The sequence below is a fragment of the Oryctolagus cuniculus genome, chromosome 1 (genome assembly GCF_051225735.1).
Source record: "Oryctolagus cuniculus isolate XC-2025 breed Fujian yellow rabbit chromosome 1, ASM5122573v1, whole genome shotgun sequence".
NCBI lineage: Eukaryota > Metazoa > Chordata > Mammalia > Lagomorpha > Leporidae > Oryctolagus > Oryctolagus cuniculus.
The window spans coordinates 96,820,223-96,846,266 of record NC_142867.1 but is presented as its reverse complement, the minus strand read 5'-3'; the positions used below and the strand labels follow the sequence as shown (position 1 = coordinate 96,846,266).

Sequence of the window (26,044 nt, the reverse complement as noted above, 5' to 3'; positions counted from 1 at the left end):
CATGGTGGGAGTGAATGGAAATGATACCTACAAATACAGTGAGATACTACTTCATATCCATTAGGATAACTATAAAAAAATACAAAAACACCAAAAACAACATCATTAGTGTTGGTAAGGAAATGGTTTAATTGAAACTTTGGTTCATGCTGTAGCACAGCAGGTTAATGTCCTGGCCTGAGGCGCCAGCATCCCATATGGGTGCTGGTTCGAGACCCAGCTGCTCCACTTCCAATCCAGCTCTCTGCTATGGCCTGGGAAAGCAATGGAGGATGGCCCAAGTTCTTGGGCCCTTGCACCCGGCTGGGAGACCTGGAAAAGGCTCCTGGCTCCTGGCTTTGGATTGGCGCAGCTCTGGCCATTGTGGCCAGTTGGGGAGTGAACCATCTGATGGAAGACCTATTTCTCTCTCTCTGCCTCTCGTCTCTCTGTGTAACTCTGACTTTCAAATAAATAAATAAATCCTAAAAAAAAAAAAAAAAAAAGAAAGACACCTTTATGTAGCATTGATAGGAATTGTAAAATGGTCCAATCACTGTGGAAAATGGTATAAAGCATTTAATGTAGATTAAAAAGATAGACAGATAAACAGATATAATTATCATATGATCCAGCAATTTTTAGTTTTTGGCATATACACAACGAAATTTAAAGCTGACTCTAAAGGAGATATTTTTATACTCATGTTCATTGCAGTATTATTCATAATAGCTAAAATATGGAAGCACTCAAGTGTTTACTGAATGACAAATAAATAAGCAAAATGCATAAAATACATAAAACAAAATATTATTCAGTCTTGAAAATGAAAGAAATTCTGGAATATGCCACAATATGACTGATTCTTCAGGGCAATATGCTAACTATAGGATTCTACTTATTTTAGATATCTAGAGTAGTCAGATTCATAGACAGAGAATAGACTGTGGTTTTCACAGGCTGGAAGGAGGAGGGGTTGTTTATCATTGTTAAAGTAACTGAGGCTGGGTACTGTATAAAGTGCATAGTTTATATGGCTCATGATTCTGGTGGCTGAATGGTTCAATGGCATCCTAGTTTGTTTTCTCTGGCTGCATAACAAAACGGCAGAGAAACAGAAAGGGAACTATCCGCATGTAGTTATGGCCAAGCACATGTGGTATTGTAGCCTGTTTCTAACCACCTGCTCTTGTGAGAACTAACTCACCATAGGAGACCAAAGGCAGCACTACCATGACATAATCACGATACGCTAGGGCCACCTCATTAAAGATTCCATTACTTCATTTCCACAATGGGGACCAAGTTTCCAACACATGAATCTTCATAGAACTCACTGAAACCATGTCCAAAGTATGGCATGGAGTTATATGTTTAATGGGTATATGGTTTCAGTTTTAAAAGATTGGAAAAATATCTGGAAATGAGTGGTGGTTATCACTGCAAATTGTCATGAGTTTTTTTTGTTTTTGTTTTTTAATTTTTGCCCTACCTCTCGGACCCACGGCAAACTGAGGTTCCTGAGGAGGGGCCGCGGGAGTGGTCTGCAGGGATCTTCACCTGTGCCCAGCTTGGCTCCTGGCCCAGGTGTCTTCCAGGGTCAGGAGCCAGTGCTAGGCCAGCCTCTGGTTTGGTCACTACCACTGTGGGCCCTGGGTCCTGGCAATACCCGCCCAGGGATGGCCTAGGAACTGGTCAGATTACCTCTGTGAAAGGTGCCTCTGCTTCAGCAAGAGCAGGTAGGGGTGGCGAGGAAGGGGTCTGGGGAGCCGCCCACGCAGCTCGAGCTCTGGAGAGGTGCTCCTGGACTGAGCTGCACCTGTGGTTGGTGTCAGTGGCGACAGGTGTGTGTCTAGAGCAGCCAAGGGAGATGTGTCTGGCAGGGTCTAGGCAGGGAGGGGTCACCCAACACGCCCTCTATGCGGAGAATGGAATGGGCGGGTGCGGGGTGGGGCGGTGGTTCCCGGGATAAAACTGGACCGGCAGGGTAAGGGCAGGCGGCCAGGCCTGGGCCCACAGCCCAACAAAGAACAAAGGAGGGGGTGCAGGGCCTGTCCGTGCTGGCGCCCAGCGCAGGCGCCTTCATCACTGCGGGGCAGGAAGGCCGGATCTGGGCTTTCCCCGGAGGCGCCGAGGGGTCCCCCGCGGAGCCCCTCCTAAGGCCCCTCCCTCCGCCGAGGTCCCTCCCCTGGGCTTCCTGAACGGGAGCCAAGTTCCCTCTCAGATGCCTAGCAAGGGAGTGGCCCCCGGGTCCGCAGGACTTGGGTGTACCAGCCCGCAAGGTCCTCAGCACACTGGCGTCAGGGGGAACCTGCCCCAGCCCAGACCACCCTGCCAGACCGCGCGTCCGGGTCGTGAGTATATTTAAGTATCACTGAATGGGACAACTGAAACATTTATGTTGGTAAATTTTTCATTACATATATATTTGTATATGTATGTGTATGTATATATATCAACAATACTTTAAAAATCCTGGGATGATTTGAGGTGAGAAATGATGGAAAAATTGTATGAGGACAACTATTATCAACTTATACAAGGAGAATTAAGCTACAGAGCCACAACCATGGGTGAAAAAATGAGAGTTAAATATACAAGAATACTTTGTGGAAAACAGAACTAAAAGATGAATTTATTTTGGTGCAAACTATTTTGAAATCAATGCATATCATGCGTTTTCAGAAACTTCATGGCAAATGAGTATTATGAAAAAACTACACGTGTACTTCATGGTTCCAAAGTTATTCAGTATCAAAATAAATCTTTACTTTTTACCAAAAAATTTTGATGAAACTTATATTATTTAACGTTTAAAAGTTAATGAACAAAATAATTAAAAATTATGTTTTCATCAAATACTGGGTGGAACAGGATAGAAATGAGGCAGTATAAGTGACCTACATTTCATTTTCTTATGAGATAGTCAATGACATTATATGTTTTCTACTCATATACCAGGTAATAGAAAAAAAAAAAAGCACTGTTGAGAGTTTCAAAGATTACAATGAAAAAGCAGAAACAGAAATTATCTAGGGAAATTGCATCTAGGATGTTGAACTGAGAGTAGGGTGTGTGGTACTAGAAAATACTTCTATAAAATATTCATTTATTTGTTTTGAAAGTCAGGGTTACAGGGAAAGAGGGTGAGCCAGGGAGAGGGGGAGGGAGGGAGGAAGCAAGGGTGGAGGAGATCTTCCATCACTCTCCAAATGGCCTCAACAGCCAGAGCTAGGCCAGGCTGAAGCCAGTAGCCAAGAACTTCTTCATGGTCTTCCACTTGAGACATCTTCCATTGCTTTCCCAAGCCATTAGCAGGGAGCTGGATCAGAAGTGGAATAGCTAAGACAGTTACCAATGTCTATATGGGATGCCAGCATTGAAGGCAGCGGCTTTACCTACTATGTCACAGCACTGCTCCCAAAAATATGGTTTTTATCATATGCTTTTGTGTATGACTGGTTTAGTTGTTTTGTGGATGCATGAGTTTGAGAAAACATTTAAAGTTATTATCTATCAACACCTGAAATACCCTGCAGCCATCCAAAACATCAAATAGTCCTTATGTGATGACCTTTCAAAATAAAATACTTGCCATACATTGTGAAGTTTAAACAAAAAACAGGGGTGACCTTGGATGAGACAATTGAGTCTCCTTCATGTGATAGTTCTCATTTCCAGTAATATAATAGAGGCTGAGGTATCAAAAAGGCAGAAGTGCACAGGTTTTGTACAGTCTGGGTTCTAAACCCATACAGGAGACAAGGATTGAGTTCATATCTCCTAGCTTTTGCCCAGGCATTTGAGGAGTGGACCAGCACATAATAGTATACTTCACTCCTCCATTTATCTAAACCACATATAAATAATCTCTTCTTTTCTCTCCTGATCTTCTGATTTGTCAATTCTGTTTACCAAAAAGCAGTAGATATTGTTGTGCAGTTCTAAGGATAAAAGAGGATCTGGGAGATTGGAGCATAGCAATGAATATGCTAACAGAATAAGTCTCTTAATATGTTTCGGCTTCTTGAAACAAAAGAAAATATTTCAAAATTTGAACCTAATTCCTTAAACTTTTCCTGAAATTTTAGACTTTTCTTTTGGCTCATATAGAAAATACATATGTATTTTCTAAGTGTTCTCTTGTCAGGCTGAGATTTTATACAGAGTAACTTTTGAACAGAGTAACTTATATTTCCTCCTTCCTTCTTCTGTCTGTATGATCTTTTGTCTATAAAAGCAAATCAATAAGATCCAGTTTGTGCTTTCAAACTCTGCATAGAAAGCCATCTTACAGGCCTTGAAAACAGAAACAAAAGCCTATTACTGGAGGCACCTGTTGGCCTTGCTTTTAAGACATTAGCAGAGGGGCCAGCGCTGTGGTGTGGCGGGTGGGGCCGTCATTCCATATGGGCAGGTTCGAGTCCCGGCTCCTCCTCTCCGACCCACTCTCTGCTGTGGCCTGGGAAGTCAGTGAAGGATGGACCAAGTCCTTGGGCCCCTGCACCTGCAAGAGAGACCCAGAGGAAGCTCCTGGCTCCTGGTTTCAAATTGGCACAGCTCCGGCCATTGCGGCCAGTTGGGGAGTGAACCAGCGGATGGAAGACCTCTCTCTCTGCCTTTGCTTCTCTCTCTGTGTAACTCTGACTTTCAAGTAAATAAATAAAATCTTTAAAAAATAAAGAAGGACATTAGCAGAAGCATCTACATTTTATATCTGAGTACCTGGGTTTGAGACCAGGCTCCAGCTTCCACTAAAGCAGTCCTGGGAGGCAGACGGTGACAGCTCATGTTTGGGGGTCCCTGCCACCCACATAGAAGACCTGAATTGAGTTTCTGACTCCTGGCTTCAGTTTGGCTCAACTCTGACCATTGAGGGCATTTGGGGAGGGGTTTGGGACATGGACCAGATGATAGGATCAGTTTCTCTTCCTCTCCTCTACGTGTCTGCCTCTCAAATAAATAATAAAAATAAACAATAATTTTTAAAAATGCATTATGATATGGTTGTGTTTTAGTGCTACAGATAGTGAATATAATGTCTCTTTAAATCAATTCTTGATAAAATGTACAAGATGTGAAGGGCTCACAGATGATACAAAGACTAAACTGTGTCAGCTATCACATTAAGTACCTTAATACAGTTGCTTTACTTTTCTGAATCTCCATTTCCTTTGTAAAATGCGGAGAGAATTGAACACCATAGATGTCACTCAAGTGTAATTCCTGAAATTGCAGCTCTGGCACCACCTGAGGACTGTTAGAAATCAAAGCTTATGGGTCCCACACTGACCTATGAAATCAGAATTTCTGGGAATGGATATGTAGAAGTTTTCCAGGTGATTCTTCTGCAAAGTAAAATTAGGGCCTTGAATTTGATACCTAAATTTTTGTCTATATCTAAGATCCCATAGTTTTTGACAGCTAAGAGACCACCTGAAGAAGATGCAGTTAACATGTGGAAAATGATTGCCTGGAACCCAGTTAGTGCCATTTTGGATGAGGAATGTGTAAGTGGAAATGGATTATACAGAACAGAGAAAGAAGCGAATTCCCCTGTGAACAACACTGAAAACCAGGTTGATACCACTAATGCAACACAAGTGGTAGGCAAAAACATCTTCGAGGCTATGACCCAGCTGAGTTTAAGTGAGTAATCCTCTACTGACCTTGTGCAGTTTCTTTATTTCTTCCATTTCAAGTGGAGAATAAACTATCCTATCTCTAGAACCCTCTCCACATGGTTATCTGTATTACTTAATAATACAAATGCCCTGATATATCCCAATCACATTTATACCTCTGCATCTTTTTTTCTTTAATAATAATCTTACTCCATAAAAGTTGCTTATTTGTAATATTATGATTGTACAGCCTCTGCTTGGCAGAGTCATCTATTATTGTTAACATCCATTGCTAAAACATATGTCTAAAGCAAGTATAAGTATTCTTTAAAAATTTTTATGTATTTTTTTATGAAAGGCAAAGTGATACAGACACACACACACGGGGGGAGGGAGCTATCTTACATCTGAGAGAGAAAGAGAGAGAGAGAAATTGTCTTTCATTGGTTAGTTCATTCTGCAAATACCTGCAAAAGCCAGGACCAAAACCATGCACCTGGAACTCAATCTAGGTCATCTACATGGGTGGTAGGGATTTAAGCACTTGAACCACCATCTGCTGCCTCCTGGTGTTTGCATTAGCAGAAAGGTGGAGTCCCGGTTGCCCCTCTTCCAGGCCAGCTCTCTGCTGTGGCCGGGGAGTGCAGTGGAGGATGGCTCAAGTGCTTGGGCCCTGCACCCACATGGGAGACCAGGATAAGCACCTGGCTCCTGCCTTCGGATCAGCATGGTGCGCCGGCTGCAGTGCACTGGACACGGTAGCCATTGGAGGGTGAACCAATAGCAAAAGGAAGACCTTTCTCTCTGTCTCTCTCACTGTCTGTTCTGTCAAAAAAAAAAAAAAAAGTTATAAATGAAGTGCTAAAGCCTGAAGAGAACTTTTAGTCTCTCACTTTCCCTTTTCCACTTCATTCTCAATTCCCCTTTATACCTCTTTCTTTTTTTCTTAAAGATTTATTTATTTATTTGAAAGGCATATTACAGATAAGCAGAGGCAGAGAGCGAGCGAGAGTAGTCTTCATCCACTGGTTCATTCCCGATGACTGCAATGGTTGAAGCTGTGGCAATCTGAAACCAGGAGCCAGGAGCTTCTTAACTAGTCTCCCATGCCAACGCAGGGGCCCAAGTACTTGGGCAATCTTCCACTGCTTTCCCAGGTCATAGCAGAGAGCTGGATCAGAAGTGGAGCAGGTGGTGGCTTTACCTGCTATGCCACAGCACTGGCCCCATACCTCTTTCTTACAGTCTATTCTATTCCTTCCCATTGATAATCTATTCCTCTTCTATCTTTATTTTAACCACTTATATTTTCTCCTCTTCTTTTTTTCTTTTCCTCGGGTTTACTTTCTTCTCAAGATACTCTGAATTCTCCCCTTTATTTAACTTCCACTATTGAAAATATAACAGATTAATAGATCCAAGAGAATTGCAACTCCAACGATATAACATGATTTTACAAAGGAAATTTTATAAATAATGAATTCTCCTTTTATTTACTACTATCTTAGAAATTTAAAAAGAAGAATAGTGATAGGGTAAGCATAGGATTTACAAAGGTTAATTAAGAGTTGTTTCCATATTTCAAGTGAGATAGTAACTTACAGATGGTGGGTATAGTCATAAAGATGATGGCATGTGGTTAAATTTGTGATCTAGTTTTGAGGTAGGATCAACAGAATTTTATTAATGAACTGAATATAGATTAAGAAAGAGGAAAGAATAAATTAGGAGTGTAAGTTTTTGGATTGGTAACTGGGTGTATGTGCCATTTACTGCGTCAGTGGAAACTTATATGAAGAAGAGAGAGATTTGCAGAAGTAGACACATATTAAGTGTCATTTTTTGCATGTAATTAGATGGTATTTCCAAGAGCAGGTGTTGAATAGGAAAGCAAATGTTCAACTGAGCAGTTCACAGAGAAATCAGGGTTGAGAATAAATTTTGGGGTTCATCAACCAGAATATGGTATTTTAAAAGAATAAACTGGAAGATGCCACCAATAGAAAGTGTTTTGAAAGAGAATTGCATAGGTGCCCATATAGAATAAGCCAACTCTTAGAATGATGGCAGAAAAGGAAGAGACAATAATGAAGATAGCTGTCTTAGGGGAAAATGGCTGGGAAAGTTAGCACCATAGAATCATAGAGAACAGTTGTCAAGAAAAACAATGTGTTCAACCATGTGTAATCTCAGAAACCAACAAATGGTCAATGGTAGCATGATGATAAGTATTCCATTTAGGAGATGAGAATAGCAAGTCAGATTGCATATAAGGAAAAACTAAGTGGCATAAAAAAAGGAAATAGTGAAAATAAACTATGAGTTCATTAAATTTTATTCAGAGGTGAATAAGGACAACAGCTGAGAGGAAACAAAGCCAGGACAAGTCTTGCTTTAAATGATTAATATTAAGGCATGCCAATTGGAATAACATACTAAGGAGAAAGAGAAAATCTGATGATGTTGAACATGGGACCGAATAAACATCTGAGTAAAATCCTTACGGTGAGAGAGGACGAACTTCATAACGTAAGTAGAGGTACTGCCCTCAGCTAGGACACATTCTTTTCATAGTCAGAGGGAAAGTAGAATTGATGTATTCAGTGCTCAAAATGATGGAACAATTCTTATGCAAAAATACAAGGAACTGAAAATGTATTGCTCTAATGGAAAACACAGAACCAGAGTTACCTCATAGCTATTCTCACGGACTTTAAAATGTCCATTAATTAACAAGTATAAACTTACAAGCTTACCAGATATTATTCTTGATATTGGGAATATAAAGATGAGAAATATCTCCATGGATCATGTAAGATTTTGGAAAATAAGGTAATCAAGATACAGTACAATAATTGTTTGAGAACATTTTCATATAAGAATGGAAGCACAGGGAAAGAAACATAGAAGTAATGGAAGAATTTAAGGAGTTACATCAGGAAAGCAGTTAGATGTTTCTGCATGGTCCCAATGTCAGAAATACATGCTAAAGCTTACAAAGCACATGTCTTAGGATACACAGCCTTAGAGAACTGTATTATCCCTGTCAGTGGAATTGTCAGAATACTGATAATAAAGTTGAGATATTGTAAATGGATTTAAAGTCTCCAAATAGAGACTTGACTAGCCTGGATGCATACTGGGCTTCCTTCCAAATTTTGGGTTTTTTTAATGTGACTCCAAAGTGTAGAAGATTAGTTAATGTCACAGCCACTAACAAAAGCACAGAAATTTGTGGTGGGATCTGTAATAAGCAGAATTTTAAAAAGGGAGAGGTGTTCAAAATCTTTGGTTTAGTCACTTTAAAAATGAACTGAATGTGTTGTTTTGTTATACTGTTCAGTGGAATTGCAGTATAAATGCTTAAAGAATGAGAGCACAGTTAACTGGTCTGCATTACTGCAGTACAGTGGATATTACTGCTTGATGATTTCTTCTTTTCTCTCTCTCTTTTAGCTACGCAGAAAACCATGGGTGCCCAACCCAATGTTCCACTGAAGCTTTGCCCTCGAAATCATTTCCATAAACTGAAGAAAGAAAGGTTAGATGAGGTGACATGCTTGGGAATAAGCAGACACAATATTGTCTATTCAAACGAGACACTGGGGATATACTGTACATTTATTTCTTGTCAAAAGCATATTTAGATCAGGGGCATATGATGTTGCCTGTCTGAGGGGTCCTTGACTTAGATTTTCAGTTTCTTCTATGCTATCCTGGAACATACTCTTAGCTCCTCTCCTTGTCTAACCCAAGCTGAGTTTGCAGTGTGGATACTTAAACCCAGTGCACATGTGTTATCATTTTGGGCTCCCTTTTGTAAGTACATTGACATCTTTTGTTTGTAACTTTGGTGATGTAAGGGAGGAGGCCTTGGATAAATAATGCTGTGCCTGTTGATTGAAGATCTATCTAGCGACGGAGAAGGAAGGTCGAACACACCTGGCCTTCATCATCTGCAACAAAGAATTTAGATATCTTCCTAATCGAGATGGTTCCGAGACTGACCTTTTGAACATGAAAGATCTACTTGAAGACCTTGGATATTCTGTGATTATGAAAGAATCTCACTTCTCAGGTACTGCCCTCAATAGAGGGGGCAAGCTTTCTTCCCTTTTAAACTGTGTTCAATCTCTTCCTTGACTGCAGTAAGAACTAGATGTATTATTTCACAGGAATTCTCTTGCTGCAGAATAGGATGTCCTGGATTTCATTTTTTTTCTAATGCATGATCTCATAGCAAAGATTTAGAGAGGTTCTCTACAGCAGAATTTCACTAAAACTGTTGGGTCTTTCTGAAATTATGAACTGGGGAGACACCTTTTATTTGATGGTCTGAGTGAGACAAAAGCTTGTGTTTCTGAAATTGGAAGATAGTACAGAATGAATTTGCAAAGGCTTTGTAATGTCCAAATCTAGTTTCTAAATGTAAAGATAGTTGTATAGCAAAATAAAATACACACAGTCACAAGTAAAAGTGATTCTGCCCAAAATACCCAGGGTGACCAGTTTAGGGTCTGGTGCTATGGCATAGTGGGTAAAGCCGCTGCCGGTAGTACCAGCATCCCATATGGGCATCGGTTCTAGTCCTGGCTGCTCCACTTCTGATCCAACTCTCTGCTATGGCCTGGGAAAGCAGTGGAAGAGGACCCAAGTCCTTGGGCCCCTGCACCCACATGGGAAAACCCGGAAGAAGCTCCTGGCTTCAGATTGTGCAGCTCTGGCTGTTGTTGCCAACTGGGGAGTGAACCAGAGGATGGACAACCTCTCTATCTCTCTGCCTCTCCTTCTCTCTCTGTGTAACTATGATTTTCAAATAAAATTTTAAAAATCTTTAAAAAATAAAAAAGACCAGTTTAAACCTAAATTTCTGCCGCTCCATGGTAAAGAAACTTGTTGTAATTAATTCTTTGGTTAACTAAATTATTTGTAAGACAGAGACAGAGGGAAAAATACACGCACACATACAAACACACACAAACCCACACACACACAGAAGTAGAAGAAAAAGAGGCAGGAGGGAGGGAGGAGGAGGGAAAAAGAGGGAGAGGGAGGCAGGGAGGGGAGGGAGGGAGAAAAGGAGAGAGGGGGAGATATATATATATATAGAGAGAGAGAGAGATTTATTTTATTTAAAGATTTATTTTATTTATTTGAAAGAGTTACAGAGAGAAGTAGAGTCAGAGAGAGAGGAAGGTCTTCCATCCTCTGGTTCACTCCCCAAATGACCACAACAGCAGCTGAGCTGATCCAAAGCCAGGAGCTTCTTCCGGGTCCCCCATGCTGGTACAGGGTCCTTGGGCCATCTTCTACTGCTTTCCCAGGACACAGCAGAAAGCTAGATCAGAAGTGGAGCACCCAGGACTCAAACCGATACCCATATGGGATGCCAGCCCTGCAGGCCAGGGCTTTAGCCCACTGAACCACAGCACCAGCTCCCACTGAACTAGCTTCTTATATGGGATGCTGGCATCACAAGTGATGGTTTAACCCACTAAGCTGCAAATGCTGACCCGGGTGCTGTGAAATTTTGTCCATAGAAAAGTCTCCTGATCTTTTTAACTGAGCAGTTAAAGGAATTTCATTGTAACACAGATTAAAGAAAATGATCTTATTGGTGAAATGACCTCAGTATCTCACCTGGATCTTATTATAATCCATCTCCCAGCATCTTCCGAAATGCATTAAAAACCACTGGCTTAGATTCTATATAAGCCATACTAATTTTAGTACTTGGTGCACCTAAATTGTCTGGTTTTATGTCAGAACAGTGTTTCTCTCATAATTCTATTCAGTCTAAATCTCCCAATTCCTTAGTGCATAATTGTGAACTCAATCTATTATGTGAGTACAATCTATATATGCAAAGTTCTCTGAACATGACTCTGGAGTCTCTTTAGGAGAAGAAAACAGAACTAATGGAGTTTGCTGCCTGGGGAGAACACCATTCCTCAGACAGCACATTCCTGGTGTTCATGTCCCATGGCAATGAGAACGGAATCTGTGGGACGGAGCACAGAGATCTAGAGCCAGACATTCTTTGTGATGACAACAACTTCAATATTTTCAATAACTGTAACTCCAACAGTCTCAGAAACAACTAAGGGTCCTCATCATGAGAGCCTGCCAAGGCGGTGAGGCTTCAGCTGGACCCCAGGGAGAGGTCCTGAATGGTTTTCCATTCAGCAGGCGTCCGGCGCTCACATTTCCAGGTATGGAAGAAGGAAGCAACGTGGTAGTACTATTCTTAAACCTGGTCCAGAGAAAAACTGTATGCAGTTTATACCATTATTAATGAAACAATAAGTTGGCCAAAACAATGAGAAATGACCCAATTTAGAACTGGACTGTCCAGTTAAACAGGAATCCTGAAAGAATGCTATGGATGCCTTTGACATGTTTCAAAATGAAATGTAGAGGGTTTCACCATTCAGTGTTTCAAAGGAAATAACTATTAAGAGAATTTGGAGAGCTACTCCTCTTAAGCATGATATTTAATATCCTAGATGTAGATACAGTCATCCAAGAACAGGGAACAGCATGAGAATAGGTTCTAAAACAGACGCTGGAGGAACTTTGGAGTTCAAAACCTGAGATGCAAAGATAAATCTGGTGGCATATTTGACTCACTAAGTAGGGTCAAAGTATTAGAAAGAAAAATGGGAGTATGTTTTACAGAATTACTAGCAAAAAACATGCTCGAGCTGAACACAATGTCTGATGTGAATGAGATGCCAGGTGAAGTGAGGCCTGATAAATGACCATTACATTTTATTACTTGGCGGACATGGGTTACTTGGTGAGAGTATTTTGGAAAATCTGGGAACAGTCATAAATAGGAGGGAGAGGTCAGACATAATTGAGCAGATTAGGAGGAAATGGAGATAGTAAACCTAGATAAATTTTTAAACATGAGTGTAAGAAGAAAGAAAATCTAGAAAGGTAGCTGCAAGGTTGAAATTGTAATAAAAGGATTAATATTTTTGTTTTCAGTGATAGAACAGATTGGATCACATTGAAACAAGAAAGTGATATTCATTCAAAATATGTGTACAGGATAACAATAAATACAAAAATTATAGTATGAAACAGGTATAGTGGATGAAGATATTGCCCAGAGTCAAGGAATGTCAAGAGCTCAGTTCTTTTTCTCTTTTAGGTAACTAGTACTGGAAGGATTTGTGTTTTGTTTTTTCCACTATTTTCAATACTACAGGTCATTACCATGGATTGCTTCCTAAGAAAATCACCAGGTTTTACGATGAGTATCCATGAAGGCTTTCTCTGAGCCTTTTAAAGAAACCTGAGGTTTCATTTTGACCCAGCTTTGGTGTCTCTCTCCCCTCCAAAGAGACACAAAGTCAGACATTGTTTCAAAGCTGTGGCTTGAGGAGTTTCTCACATTTACAAAAAGGCCACATTCTTCAATATTTTTATATATTTCATTTGCAGATAATATTTCTTGGAGAACTGGCACACATGGGTGTCTCTTCATTTCCCAACTTACATTCTGCTTCAAAGAGTATTCTTGGTGTTACCATTTGGAAGAAATGTTTCAAAAGGTAAAGGTGTTTTCTTTACAATGCTATGCCTCAGAAAACTTTGTTAAAATCATTGTGAATTTTCTTAAAGAATTCTACAACTCTTAAATCAACTTAATGCTATTTCCTATCCCAATCCCTCAAGTTCATGTAAAGAAGAAATTCTGAAATATCACATAGAAATACTGTGGATTTTCTCAATAAAGTCATATTCTCATAGCTTTGTTCAACAAATTTTGGATTACTGTCTTACAACTTAATTAAGTTAATATAATAAAAGGCTGAAAAATTACCTGCATATAGTACACAGTAGTAATGTATGTATTTATATTCACAGATAGATAGATTTATTAATTTATTTCAGCCCTTCAACAAGTCTCTTCCTAGATCAAATTGTTCAATTTTCATGGTAATTAATAGCTATCTGTTAGAGTGCATCAAAATGTATGTGGAAAAATTAGATTCAAAGATGACTATTGGGGTGGGAATTTAGTCTAGTCATTGACACATTGTTTAATACACCTACATCCTATACCCGAGTACCTGGGTTCAAGCCCTGGCTCTGATCCTGATTATAGTTACTTACTTAGGTGCAGCCTAGGATGATGCAAAAGATGAATTAGTTAGTTGGCTCCGTGCTATTCATGTGGGACACTTGGATTGAGATTCTGGCTCAAGTTTCCAGCATTAGCCTACCCTAGACTAAACCATTTTTGGCACTTAGGGGGTGAGTCAGTGGATAGGATCTCTCTCTCTCCTCTCCCCAATTAATAAATATATTTCTTTAAAAATGTAAAATAGATAAGTTTATTTTGATGTGAATTTTCTAAAATCCAATCATATCCGTTTTCATAATATGCATTTTCCATGAACATTTTTATGATCCTGCACACATGATGATACATTCTTGACTCTGTATATACTCATTAAATTTGTTTCCTAAGTGTCACACCAATATTTAACTAAAGGCTAAACTAGATATCTCCCTAGGAGAATAATTACATTGAACCCACATCTATCATATCACTCTAGTTCTTTTAAATTCTTCTCACAATTTAATAGTGAGTCATATTTGTGAAGAACCAGAAACCTGAAGTTATCCTTGATCTCTTTAGCCTGGTAACACCCCCTTTATTGTTAGATGCCTAGTTTTCTATCTGTTTCATTCATTTCTCCAAATCCTGTACTATCAGTCCAGGCCAAGGTAATAGTAATTCTCACCTGGACCATGAAAAATGTATTTTACTTACTTTTAAAATGTGCATTCTCTTTTTTTGTCATGAAAAATGTCAGGAATAAAAAATACGTTCTGTGATAATAAAACTAATCATATTGGATGGATCCACAAATGACATTCTGTAATGGGTTCTTGCACTACTGTTGAGAATATCCAATTCTGCTACTGAAGATAAGAAAGTGAGCATGATGGAATGCATAAGAAGTATTAAACATGCATAATAATGTGGTAGAGAGTTTAGCATTTGTGATATAGTGAAAACTCATAGGATAAGTTTTGTATATCAGAAGAATAAGAAGGGACTTAACACATAAGCACAATTCATATAACTTGATAAATGTGGATTATAAATTAGTAACATGTTAGAAAGCCAATGAAAAGATAAGTGGAAAGCCATGCTGATGCAAAAATATGCTGCTTAGAGATGCAAGAGATGAAAAAAGCCACATCATGATGATGCTGCCTCCAGAGTGGGAACTTGGGGCTGGTGCTGGGGCACAGGGTAATTCTCTGCCTGTGGTGCCAGCATCCAATATGGGCACTAGTTCTAATCCCAGCTCTCTTCTCTCTGCTATGGCCTAGGAAAGCAGTAGAAGATGGCCCAAGCATTTGGGCCCCTGCACCTACATGGGAGACGTGGAAGAAGCTCCTGGCTCCTGTCTTCGGTTCAGCCCACTTCTGGCCACTGCAGCCATTTAGGGAGTGAACCAGAGGATGAAAGACCTTTCTCTCTGTCTCTCCCTCTTACCATATGTATTCTACCTCTCAAATAAATAAAATCTTTAAAAAAAGATTGTGAACTTTATCACACTTAAACTGTCACACTGGTTGACACTCATTCTGGTCCCACAAATGCTCTACCAAAGAAATGTAAATGAGACCCAAGACTGTTCAACAGCAAATTGACAGCTACTCTCTAAGCAAGTGCAATTCCTTGAATCTATCTGAAAGAGCAAAAGTGTATCTTTAGATCAGGGTATCTTCCTCAGTGGCCCGCCCATCCTTAGACATCAACACTGGTCCTGATCACTGAACTGTCACCTGTGAAGCTTGATGCAGCAAGAAAGAAGCAGAGTTTATGAACACTGTGAACTCCAGTACTCTGGGAGTGCAGTCCTTTCATGCTGCTTGAATCTATCTAAATGTGCTACCTAGTCCCATTCGTTCTCCTTGTCTCTTGCTCAGTATTCTGATTTAATATGTCATGTGATTTGACCATTGTAATTTAGTCTGAAAGCTTTTCTATTCCTTCACCTCTGAGATGACCCTAGTCAGTGCTTCCACTATGTGGAGGTAGTTTCCTACATAACATGCTCTCAGCAAATGCAGGGCATTTTTATCTTCAAATAATACTTGGGAAGACGCAAAGGCTTCTCAGCACAACAATACCAAGGCTAGTATTTTTCAACTCAGGTCAAAGTTAACAGGATAAATTTACATTCTCTAATGAGACTAAACCATGTGTTCTTTGGAGAAAATGTAATACACTTGGAACTGGTGTATTTTCCATGAAGTAATTTGGAATGAAATACATCTTCAGTCTTTATTGGTTGAGCAAATGAAGATTATGCAATTCACAGGAATGGAGCCTCTGGCTTTTACCCAAGTTAGCACAGCTTGGACAGAAAAAAGCTTTTGGTGGTACCAGGGCAAAGTGTAAGACACCAGCATCTAGAACATTCAAATAGGAAAGGGGATCTGGGGAATCTTGTGGGAACCCGCCCCTGGAGGAAGGCAAGTGCAAGAAATAATGTTGTTAAAGATGTGTCTTTACAGGAAGATTTGGATTTTAAAGATAGAAATTATGTAAGTAAATGAAACTTACATAAATGCATATAGAACTCTTAAACTAATGCATGCAAATACACACATACATGAGATATCAGAGGAACGTACTTCTCTTTATTCTTCTTGATCTTGCTTTTAGTATATTTTCATAGTCGTCACTCTCAGAACTGTTCAGTTCTCTACTGGAACTCATTGTGTCTTCAATCAAGAAAAATCTCAGGGAAAGAATGATTTCATTTGATTTTACTTTAAAAACCAGAAAATGAGGATGTTTGAGAGGGCATTGTAACATAGCAGGATAAGCCACCACTTGGAATGATGCATCCCATATTGGAGTGCTTAGGATCAATTCAGCTTCAAATCCAGCTTCTTGTGAATGTGCTTAGGAGTTAATATTCAGAATCTATAAAGAGCTCAAGAAACTCAACAACAACAAAATAAATGATCCAGCTAAGAAATGGGCAAAGGACTTGAACAGCATCTTTCAAGAGATGAAATTCAAATGGCTACCAAACACATTAAAAAAAGCTCAGGATCAGTATACTTAGTGAAATAAGCCAGTCCCAAAAAGACACATACGTATTATTTCCCTGATCTCAGATAACTAATAGAGTATCTAAAATGTAATGTATTGGAATGAAATGGACATTTTGAGATTTGATGATTGTTACAGCCCTTGTCTCTTCTTTTGAAGAACATTTTTTTCCTTCATACTATTTGTTGAATTCTTTTACTTAGTGTAGGTTTAACTTTACAATCACTAAGTAAACTTACAGTAGATCTTTGTTAAAATTAACAGTGGATTTGGACAAGGAAGGAGAAAGAAAGGTTGGAGCATTGGGGCGAGGGGAGGAAGAGAAGGGTGGAAAATTTCACTATGTTTCTAAATCTGTATATATGAAATACATGAAACCTGTATAAATTAAATGAATTTTAAAAAGAAACATTAATGTACATTCAAATCATTATATTATCCCATAGATCAATCATGCACAGGCAGGGAGAGGTACTAATGACATGTACAAAACTCTCTGATTCCTGACTTCAACTATTATGTGATATAAGCTATTCCTGTCTTTGAGGGTATTTAAAGCCTGACATTGTAGACTTGTTAACTATAAAAGCTCATGAAGGACTCTGTAACATTTTCAGATTCATATTTTTCATACTATACAAAAGAATCTGTCATAATTATCTCAAATTTGATATAGCATATATGGTTTCTGAAGCAGAATAAATCAATCCATGACCACTGACCATAACTCATTACACTCAATGTAAAACTATCCTGTGTAATAATAATAATAATAATAATAACAGGTCATCCAAAGTCAGGGGATTTTCTAGAAAGAAGTACCTGTTAGGAGAACTACTAGGGTTTAAATTTAGGTCAGGCACACTGACTATTACTGAGATTGGTGCTGATAATTATGTCAGTCTCCTTTCCATTGAGTTCTAAACCAAGTAAGAAGTCTATACACTATTCAGACAGATCACATAAAAATAGCTGCTTCATTACAGATTAATAGGTGTCCTCAGAGGATCTGAATACCTTTTGCCTGAAAGTGAGGTACTCTACCTTACCTCTTCTCTACTGTATTCACTGCTGTATACCACTGACAATGTGGTAAAATCGTTTCCTGGAAGGGCAGGGAATTCTTTCAAAGAGCATGCCACTGTGAAAAAGAGGTGAGGAAGAAGCCAATCTAATTATGTGCAATATGTACTAATCTCACAAATTAGATAAATTACTTTGCTCCCCATTGTGAGGGCTGAACAAAAGGCTAGAAAGAGAGGTGTAGGTACCTCCCTAGTTTTGTTTCCTTCTGGTCAGTGCAATGAACGCTTCCTTTGTAGGCCAAGACAGAAATTCAGTACTAATAAACCATGGTGCCATTCTCTTTTCTAGCTATCTTTTGCTCCTCTGTTAACACTATTACAAGCTTCACTGAGCACACAGTTAAGTGAATGTCACTTCACCCAAATCCATTGGTTTTTACCTGCTACTACTAGAAATAAAGTAGCATGGAAAAGTTAACTTTTGGAATCTAATGGATTGTGAATTGTATGAATAAGAAGATAGTTGTATCCTATACACAGAGTTAAGTTAATTAAATAATCAATTTTAAATAAATTCAAAAATTTTTGTAGTGTTACAGGAAAATATAAAGCAAAAAGTGATCCAAGCACTTTTTGTTAAACACATGTAAAAAGGAAATACAACATGATTTCCTGATTATAGAACATATTAAGAAAAGCAACTGAGTCATCATTTTTAAACAATATGGTCCATCAATATAATGGTTCTTGTTTTTCAGCCCATTTATTTTGGGTTTGAAAGTAGCTATGTTTGGGCCTTGACCACTGCCAACTTTCTTTCATTTGTATTTGTACTTGAATCTTGTTAGGTAGGCAGGTATCCAGTTGAAAGACCAAGATGTCATAGGAAAAACAAAAATGTAATGATTGGATAACAAGTTAAAATTAACACTGGGAGACTCAATTATGTACTTATGAAAAGCTTATATAGCACCTTGTTGGATGAGAGAGTAGGTGGAAGTGAGTTGGAGTCTAGAACCTGAAAGCCACAACTTCTCAACTTCTGAAGGTGCTAATTTTTTGCCCTGGAATACCCCAAAAGATGTCAATTGTTTGCCTTCTATTAGTCAAACTTTGTTCTAATGCAACCAAAGAAAATTATTTCTCATTTATAGATTCAGATACTGAATGTTGGATTACATACTGCAAAAAGAGCCACAAGGCAAATTTTGGGCAAAGAGCCTTGCAAATTGATATAGACTAAGGAAAGAACCAGGGTGTATCAAGGTGGCATGTACCAATGCCATCTCACTGTTCCAAGTGATCAATTTCAGTTCACAATTGATCATAATGAAAGGACTAAGAGTCAAAGGGAGCACATAAACAAGTCTAGTACCTGCTAACACTAACCGATAGAATAAATAAAGGGGAGAGTGATCCAACATGGGAAGTGAGATACTCAGCAGACTAATAGAATGGCAGATGTCCTAAATAGCACTCTGGCCTCAGAATCAGCCCTAAAGGCATTCGGATCTGGCTGAAAAGCCCATGAGAGTATTTCAGGCATGGAAAGCCAAGACACTCTGGCAAAAGATCTCTGTGAGTGAGATCTCAGTGGAAAGAACAGGTCTTCAAAGAAGGAGGTACCTTTCTCTGAAGGGAGGAGAGAACCTCCACTTTGACTATGACCTTGTCTAAACAAGATAAGAATCGGAGAACTCAGAGGGCTTCCATAGCCTTGGAAACTCATGACTGGAGCATAGGGAGATTACTGATGCCATAGACAGGAGTGTCAATGTGTAAAGTCAACAACAGGAGTCACTGTGCACTTACTCCTCATGTAGGATCTCTGTCCTTAATGTGCTGTGCATTGAGATTTAATGCTATAACGAGTACTCAAACAATATATTTCACTTTGTGTTTCTATGGGGGTGCAAACTGTTGAAATCTTTACTTAATGCATACTAAACTGATCCTCTGTAAAAAAAAAAAAAAAAAGAAATTATCAACTCCCAACTTGACTCTCACTGGGATTAAACATGACAATAGGTCTGCTCTGATTTCATCATCATTTTAAAAAAATCATCTATTATTTTTCACTTTATGTTTCTGTGTGGGAGCAAACTGTTGAAATCCTTACTTAATGTATACTAAGCTGATCTTCTGTATATTAAGATAATCGAAAATGAATCTTGATGTGAATGGAAGGGGAGAGGGAGTGGGAAAGGGGAGGGTTGTGGGTGGGAGGGACGGTATGGGGGGGAAGCCATTGTAATCTATAAATCGTACTTTGGAAATTTATATTCATTAAATAAAAGTTAAAAAAAAAAAAAAAGAACCAGGGTGTCCAGTGTCCCTACTAAACCTAGAGTACATTGGGGAAGACATGGCCTAAACAGTTTGAGCTTCCACCCATGGCCCACTTTGTTTCTATTTGTGTATACACGTGTGTTAAAATTCACTTACCATAAAATTCACTTTTTATTGTCAAGTGTAAAACTGACTTCTAGTTTATTCACAATGCTAGACAACCATCACCACTGTTGAAATTCAGAATATTTTCATCACTCAAAAAGAAAACTCCTTAATATTGAGCAGTCATCACTTATTTTCCTCTGTCTCCTGACTCTGTAATCTTTTTCAGTCCCCATGATTTGCCTAATTTGGACATTTCATATGAATGGAGTCATATAATATGTGGACTTCTGTGTATGATTTCTTTCATCTGACATACGATTCTGAAAGTTCAACCTTTTTTTACCATGTATTATTCAGCTGTGGGTCATTTGATTCCCAGTTAAGTTGTTTCCACATTTTGGCTATTATAAGTAATGAAGGTATAAACATTCACATACAAATACTTGTTTTCTTTGAACATGTGTCTTCATATTGAACATACCAGGATACTTTAAGAAATTCATGGAAAATGGAATTCCAAGAAAAGTTTATCTTAGAGAAAAAAATTGAAATTGTATCTATGAGGGGGGTCAAAATCACATGAAGAATGCATATTATGAAAAAGATAGGCAGTAATTTCAAAATCTTATTTTATTAAAATAAACATCTTTCAATTCCATTTTCCATAAGCTTCTTGAAGCATCTTCATACATTATTCAACTATCTTAGATATATCTACAAGTAGAAATGCTGAGTTGTATAGTAATTCTAGGTTTTCATATTTATATAACTTACTACAACTGTACCACTGTCTGGTAGGCATGACTATTAAATTTGCCTTTAAATCTTTTTGATAAATGCCACTTGGTATCCTAGTCAGCAATGGAATAATTCTGAGATAGTTAATGTAAAGACAAGTTTATTGAGCCATGCCTTTAGGTTGCCACCTGACAGAACCACAGTTCTTTGAACAGTGTCCATTTTGCATTCTCTATACTAGATGCTTGATAGGAATGCAGTACATGTAGCAAGAGACTGGACTGAGGAAATTAAAAATTCTACAAAACTCTCTTACCAAGATTTAGCTGTAAGCTTTTAATTAGTTTCCAGAATATTTACCAAGGAATTTATTTCTGAAAAATTTTCCCAGTTTACACATTGTGTTATTTTTTTGTGGAGGATAGACAGCTGGAGTTCCCTATTCTACCATTTTTGTTAACATCAACTTTCTACACATTTATTATTAACTTCCCATGGATCTATAATGATTTAACATTGAGTATAAGAAAGAGAAAAAACAGATCATAATGTATTTTGATGAATTATTGTATGAAATGAGAGTAATAAAAATAATATACTAATAAGAGGAAATACTGTTTAAAATTACCTGCGTTGCATCCTGCCAACATAAAATGATAAACTAGAAGTATTTTCTTAAAAATTTTTGTATGGCATGACAGTAAAACAACATTAATTTTATCAATAATTGTTATTAGTTTAATGTAAATTTATTTGATACTTTCCTCATGAGACATAAGTATCAGTTACTATCTTCAAAGTAGGTGAGCATAACTTTGATCCAGAGTGTAAAAAATATAGCTGTCTTATCTCTGCAGATGGTAGTAAAAAGTAGGGCATACATTTCTTACAGGTAAAAACAGACAAGAAAATTTGAACACTGCAATTATCTTTGCTCCCTATCAGTATGTTTTCATTTTATTTCCCTTTGAGATATTGTTGTTTTCTATATTTTTATGAGAAACATTTAAAATGTAGTTTCTTTAAAGAGGCATTTATTTCAAGTGTGTACCAAGTGCTGATTCTGTAATTACTGCTAATTGGAGATTTCTTAACTTACCTGGAATATTGAGTCTCATGACTTTGTCCAGAATGAAAACGTATATTAATCTGAACTTTCAATACGTAAGAAAGATCACTAAACATTCTGTGTTTTACAGTATAGCTAATGCAAACTTTAGATAGAGATACTGCATATCAGTGACTCCTTGATGTTAGTTGGAATCTCACAGAATTACTTCTGCAACTGAGTTTTTCTGTCTAAAAATAAAAAAAAAAAAACTAGCTTTCACTTTAAATAAATTTAAAAAATATATATGTAAAATTAAATCACAGTATATGTTTTATTCGAAAGAAGATACGCTGTTAGGAATTTGGAAAACATTATGCTGAGTGAAATAAGGCAATCCCAAAGGGACAAATGCCACTTGTTCTCCTTGATAGGTGACAACTAACTGAGCACCAAAAAGGATACCTTTTAAAGTGAAATGAACACTAGGAGAAACGGTGACTTGATCAGCCCTCACCCTGACTGTTGATGAGCAACTTGATATGTTATCCCTCTTAGTATTTTTTTTTTTGTTTGTTTGTTCTACTTAATACTTTTGGTTGAATACTGTAATCAATACACAATTCTTCTTTTTTTTTTTTTTTTTTTTTTTTGACAGGCAGAGTGGACAGTGAGAGAGAGAGACAGAGAGAAAGGTCTTCCTTTTTGCCGTTGGTTCACCCTCCAATGGCCGCCGCGGCCGGCGCGCTGTGGCCGGCACACCGCGCTGATCCGGTGGCAGGAGCCAGGAGCCAAGTGCTTTTTCTGGTCTCCCATGGGGTGCAGGGCCCAAGCACCTGGGCCATCCTCCATTGCACTCCCTGACCATAGCAGAGAGCTGGCCTGGAAGAGGGGCAACCGGGACAGAATCCGGCGCCCCAACCAGGACTAGAACCCGGTGTGCCGGCGCCGCTAGGCGGAGGATTAGCCTAGTGAGCCGCGGCGCCGGCCCACAATTCTTCTTAAGTGCTGAAACTTAACTGAAAAGTGATCACTGTTAAATATAAGAGTGGGAATAAGAGAGGGAAGAGATGTGCAATTTGAGACATGCTCAAGCTGACTTACCTCAAACGATAGAGTTAGAAACATACTAGGGGATTCCAATTCAATCCCATCAAGGTGGCATGTACCAATGCTATCTCACTAGTCCCAGTGATCAATTTCTGTTCACAATTGATCATAATTTTTTTTCGTTTGTTTTTTTTTGTTTGTTTTTGTTTTTTCCCAGAGTGTCTTGGCTTTCCATGCCTGAAATACTCTCATGGGCTTTTCAGCCGGATCCGCATGCCTTAAGGGCTGATTCTGAGGCCAGAGTGCTGTTTAGGACATCTGACATTCTATGGGTCTGCTGTGTATCTCACTTCCCATGTTGGATCATTCTCTCCCTTTTTGATTCTATCAGCTAGTATTTGCAGACACTATTCTTGTTTCTGTGATCCCTTTGCTTCTTAGTCCTATCATTATGATCAATTGTGAACAGAAATTGATCACTGGGACTAGTGAGATAGCATTGGTACATGCCACCTTGATGGGATTGAATTGGAATCCCCTGGTATGTTCCTAACTCTACCGTTTGAGGTAAGTCAGCTTGAGCATGTCCCGAATTGCACATCTCTTCCCTCTCTTATTCCCACTCTTATATTTAACAGTGATCACTTTTCAGTTAAGTTTCAGAACTTAAGAAGAATTGTGTATTGATTACAGTATTCAACCAAAAGTATTAAGTAGAACAAACAAACAAAAAATACTAAGAGGGATAACATATCAAGTTGCTCATCAACAGTCAGGGTGAGGGCTGATCAAGTCACCGTTTCTCCTAGTGTTCATTTCACTTTAAAAGGTATCCTTTTTGGTGCTCAGTTAGTTGTCATCTATCAAGGAGAACAAGTGGCATTTGTCCCTTTGGGATTGCCTTATTTCACTCAGCATAATGTTTTCCAAATTCCTAACAGGGATCACTTTTCAGTTAAAATTTAAACACCTAAGAATAATTGTGTGTTAATTACAGAGTGCAACCAACGGTACTAGAACAAAAAAAATACTAAAATGGATAAAGTATTACATTGTACATCAACCATCAGGACAAGAGCTGATCAAGTCACTATTTCTCACAGTGTCCATTTCATTTCAGCAAGTTTCCCCTTTGGTGCTCAGTCAGTTGTCACCGATCAGGGAGAACATATGGTATTTGTCCCTTTGGGACAGGCTAACTTCACTCAGCATGATGTGTTCCGGATTCCTCCATTTTGTTGCAAATGACTGGATTTCGTTGTTTCTTACTGCGGTATAGTATTCTAAAGAATACATATCCCATAATTTCTTTATCCAGTCTACCGTTGATGGGCATTTAGGTTGGTTCCAGGTCTTGGCTATTGTGAATTGTGCTGCAATAAACATTAGGGTGCAGACCGCTTTTTGGTTTGCCAATTTAAACTCCTTTCGGTAAATTCCAAGGAGTGGGATGGCTGGGTTGAACGGTAGGGTTATCTTCAGGTTTCTGAGGAATCTCCAGACTGACTTCCATAGTGGCTTGACCAGTTTGCATTCCCACCAACAGTGGGTTAGTGTCCCTTTTTCCCCACATCCTCGCCAGCATCTGTTGTTGGTAGATTTCTGTATGTGAGCCATTCTAACCAGGGTGAGGTGAAACCTCATTGTGGTTTCGATTTGCATTTCCCTGATTGCTAATGACCTTGAACATTTTTTCATGTGCCTGTTGGCCATTTGGATTTCCTCTTTTGAAAAATGTCTATTGAGGTCCTTGGCCCATCTCTTAAGTGGGTTGTTTGTTTTGATGTTGTGGAGTTTCTTGATTTCTTTGTAGATTCTGGTTATCAACCCTTTATCAGTTGCATAGTTTGCAAATATTTTTTCCCATTCTGTCGGTTGTCTCTTCACTCTCCTGACTGTTTCTTTTGCAGTATAGAAACTTCTCAGTTTGGTGCAATCCTAAATGTTAATTTTAGCTTTGACTGCCTGTGCTTCTGGGGTGTTTTCTAAGAAGTCATTGTCGGTACCTATATCTTGCAGGTTTTTTCCAATGCTCTCTAATAATTTGATGGTGTCAGGTCATAGATTTAAGTCTTTAATCCATGTTGAGTGAATTTTTGTGTAAGGTGAAAGGTAGGGGTCTTGCTTCATGATTCTGAACATGGAAATCCAATTTTCCCAGCACCATTTATTGAATAGACTGTCCTTACTCCAGGGATTGGTTTTGGATCCTTGATCAAATATGAGTTGGCTGTAGATGTTTGGGTTGATTTCTGGTGTTTCTATTCTGTTCCACTGGTCTATCCATCTGTTTCTGTACCAGTACCATGCTGTTTTGATTACAACTGCTCTGTAGTATGTCCTGAAATCTGGTATTGTGATGCCTCCAGCTTTGTTTTTGTTGTACAAGATTGCTTTATCTATTCGAGGTCTCCTGTGTCTCCATATAAATTTCAGCATCATTTTTTCCAGATCTGAGAAGAAGGTCTTCGGTATCTTGATTGGTATTGCATTGAATCTATAAATTGCTTTTGGGAGAATGGACATTTCAATGATTTTGATTCTTCCAATCCATGAGCATGCAGGATTTTTCCTTTTTTTTATGTTAAAGTAACCATGAAAAAAAATCATAACAATTATTATTATCATTATCCATTTCCTAACTTCCTGGAGAATAAAATGAAATTATATGCAGACGTGCATTATGGCACAGCAGGTTAAGCCACCATTTGTGACAACAGCATGTAGTGGTGTGGCGGTTCTGAGCCTTGGCTGCTCTGCTTTCAATCCAACTTCCTGCTAATGAGACTAAGAAGGCAAAAGAAGAAGATCCAAGTATTTGCAGCCCTTGACCCAGGAGGAGATCGGAATAGAGTTCTTGGCTTCTGGCTACCACCTGGTTAAGATCTAGCTGTTGCAACCATTTGGGTGGCATTGGTGGGGGGTGGCATGGGGTATACACCAGTGGATGAAAGATCCATATGTATGTGTGTGTGTTTCCCTTTGTGTCATTCTGCCTTTCAAATAAATAAATCTATAAATATTAGAAAATGACGAGTCAACTTATCTATAAGTTTCATGATAAAGTGCTCCCCCTAAAATT

At 38.6% G+C, this 26,044-nt stretch overlaps 1 protein-coding gene across 1 annotated transcript; it reads left to right on the top strand.

Annotated features, from left to right (window-relative positions):
- Window positions 1-1,964: 1,964 nt before the first annotated feature.
- Window positions 1,965-15,160, top strand: LOC103350677 (caspase-12). The gene is given in 9 exon segments (XM_089323480.1): window positions 1,965-2,333; window positions 5,404-5,628; window positions 9,060-9,154; window positions 9,510-9,664; window positions 9,666-9,681; window positions 11,504-11,702; window positions 11,705-11,881; window positions 13,056-13,165; window positions 14,964-15,160. Coding segments are annotated over 9 exon segments (1,224 nt in total). The 5' UTR covers window positions 1,965-2,203; the 3' UTR covers window positions 15,081-15,160.
- The last annotated feature ends 10,884 nt before the right edge of the window (window positions 15,161-26,044 follow it).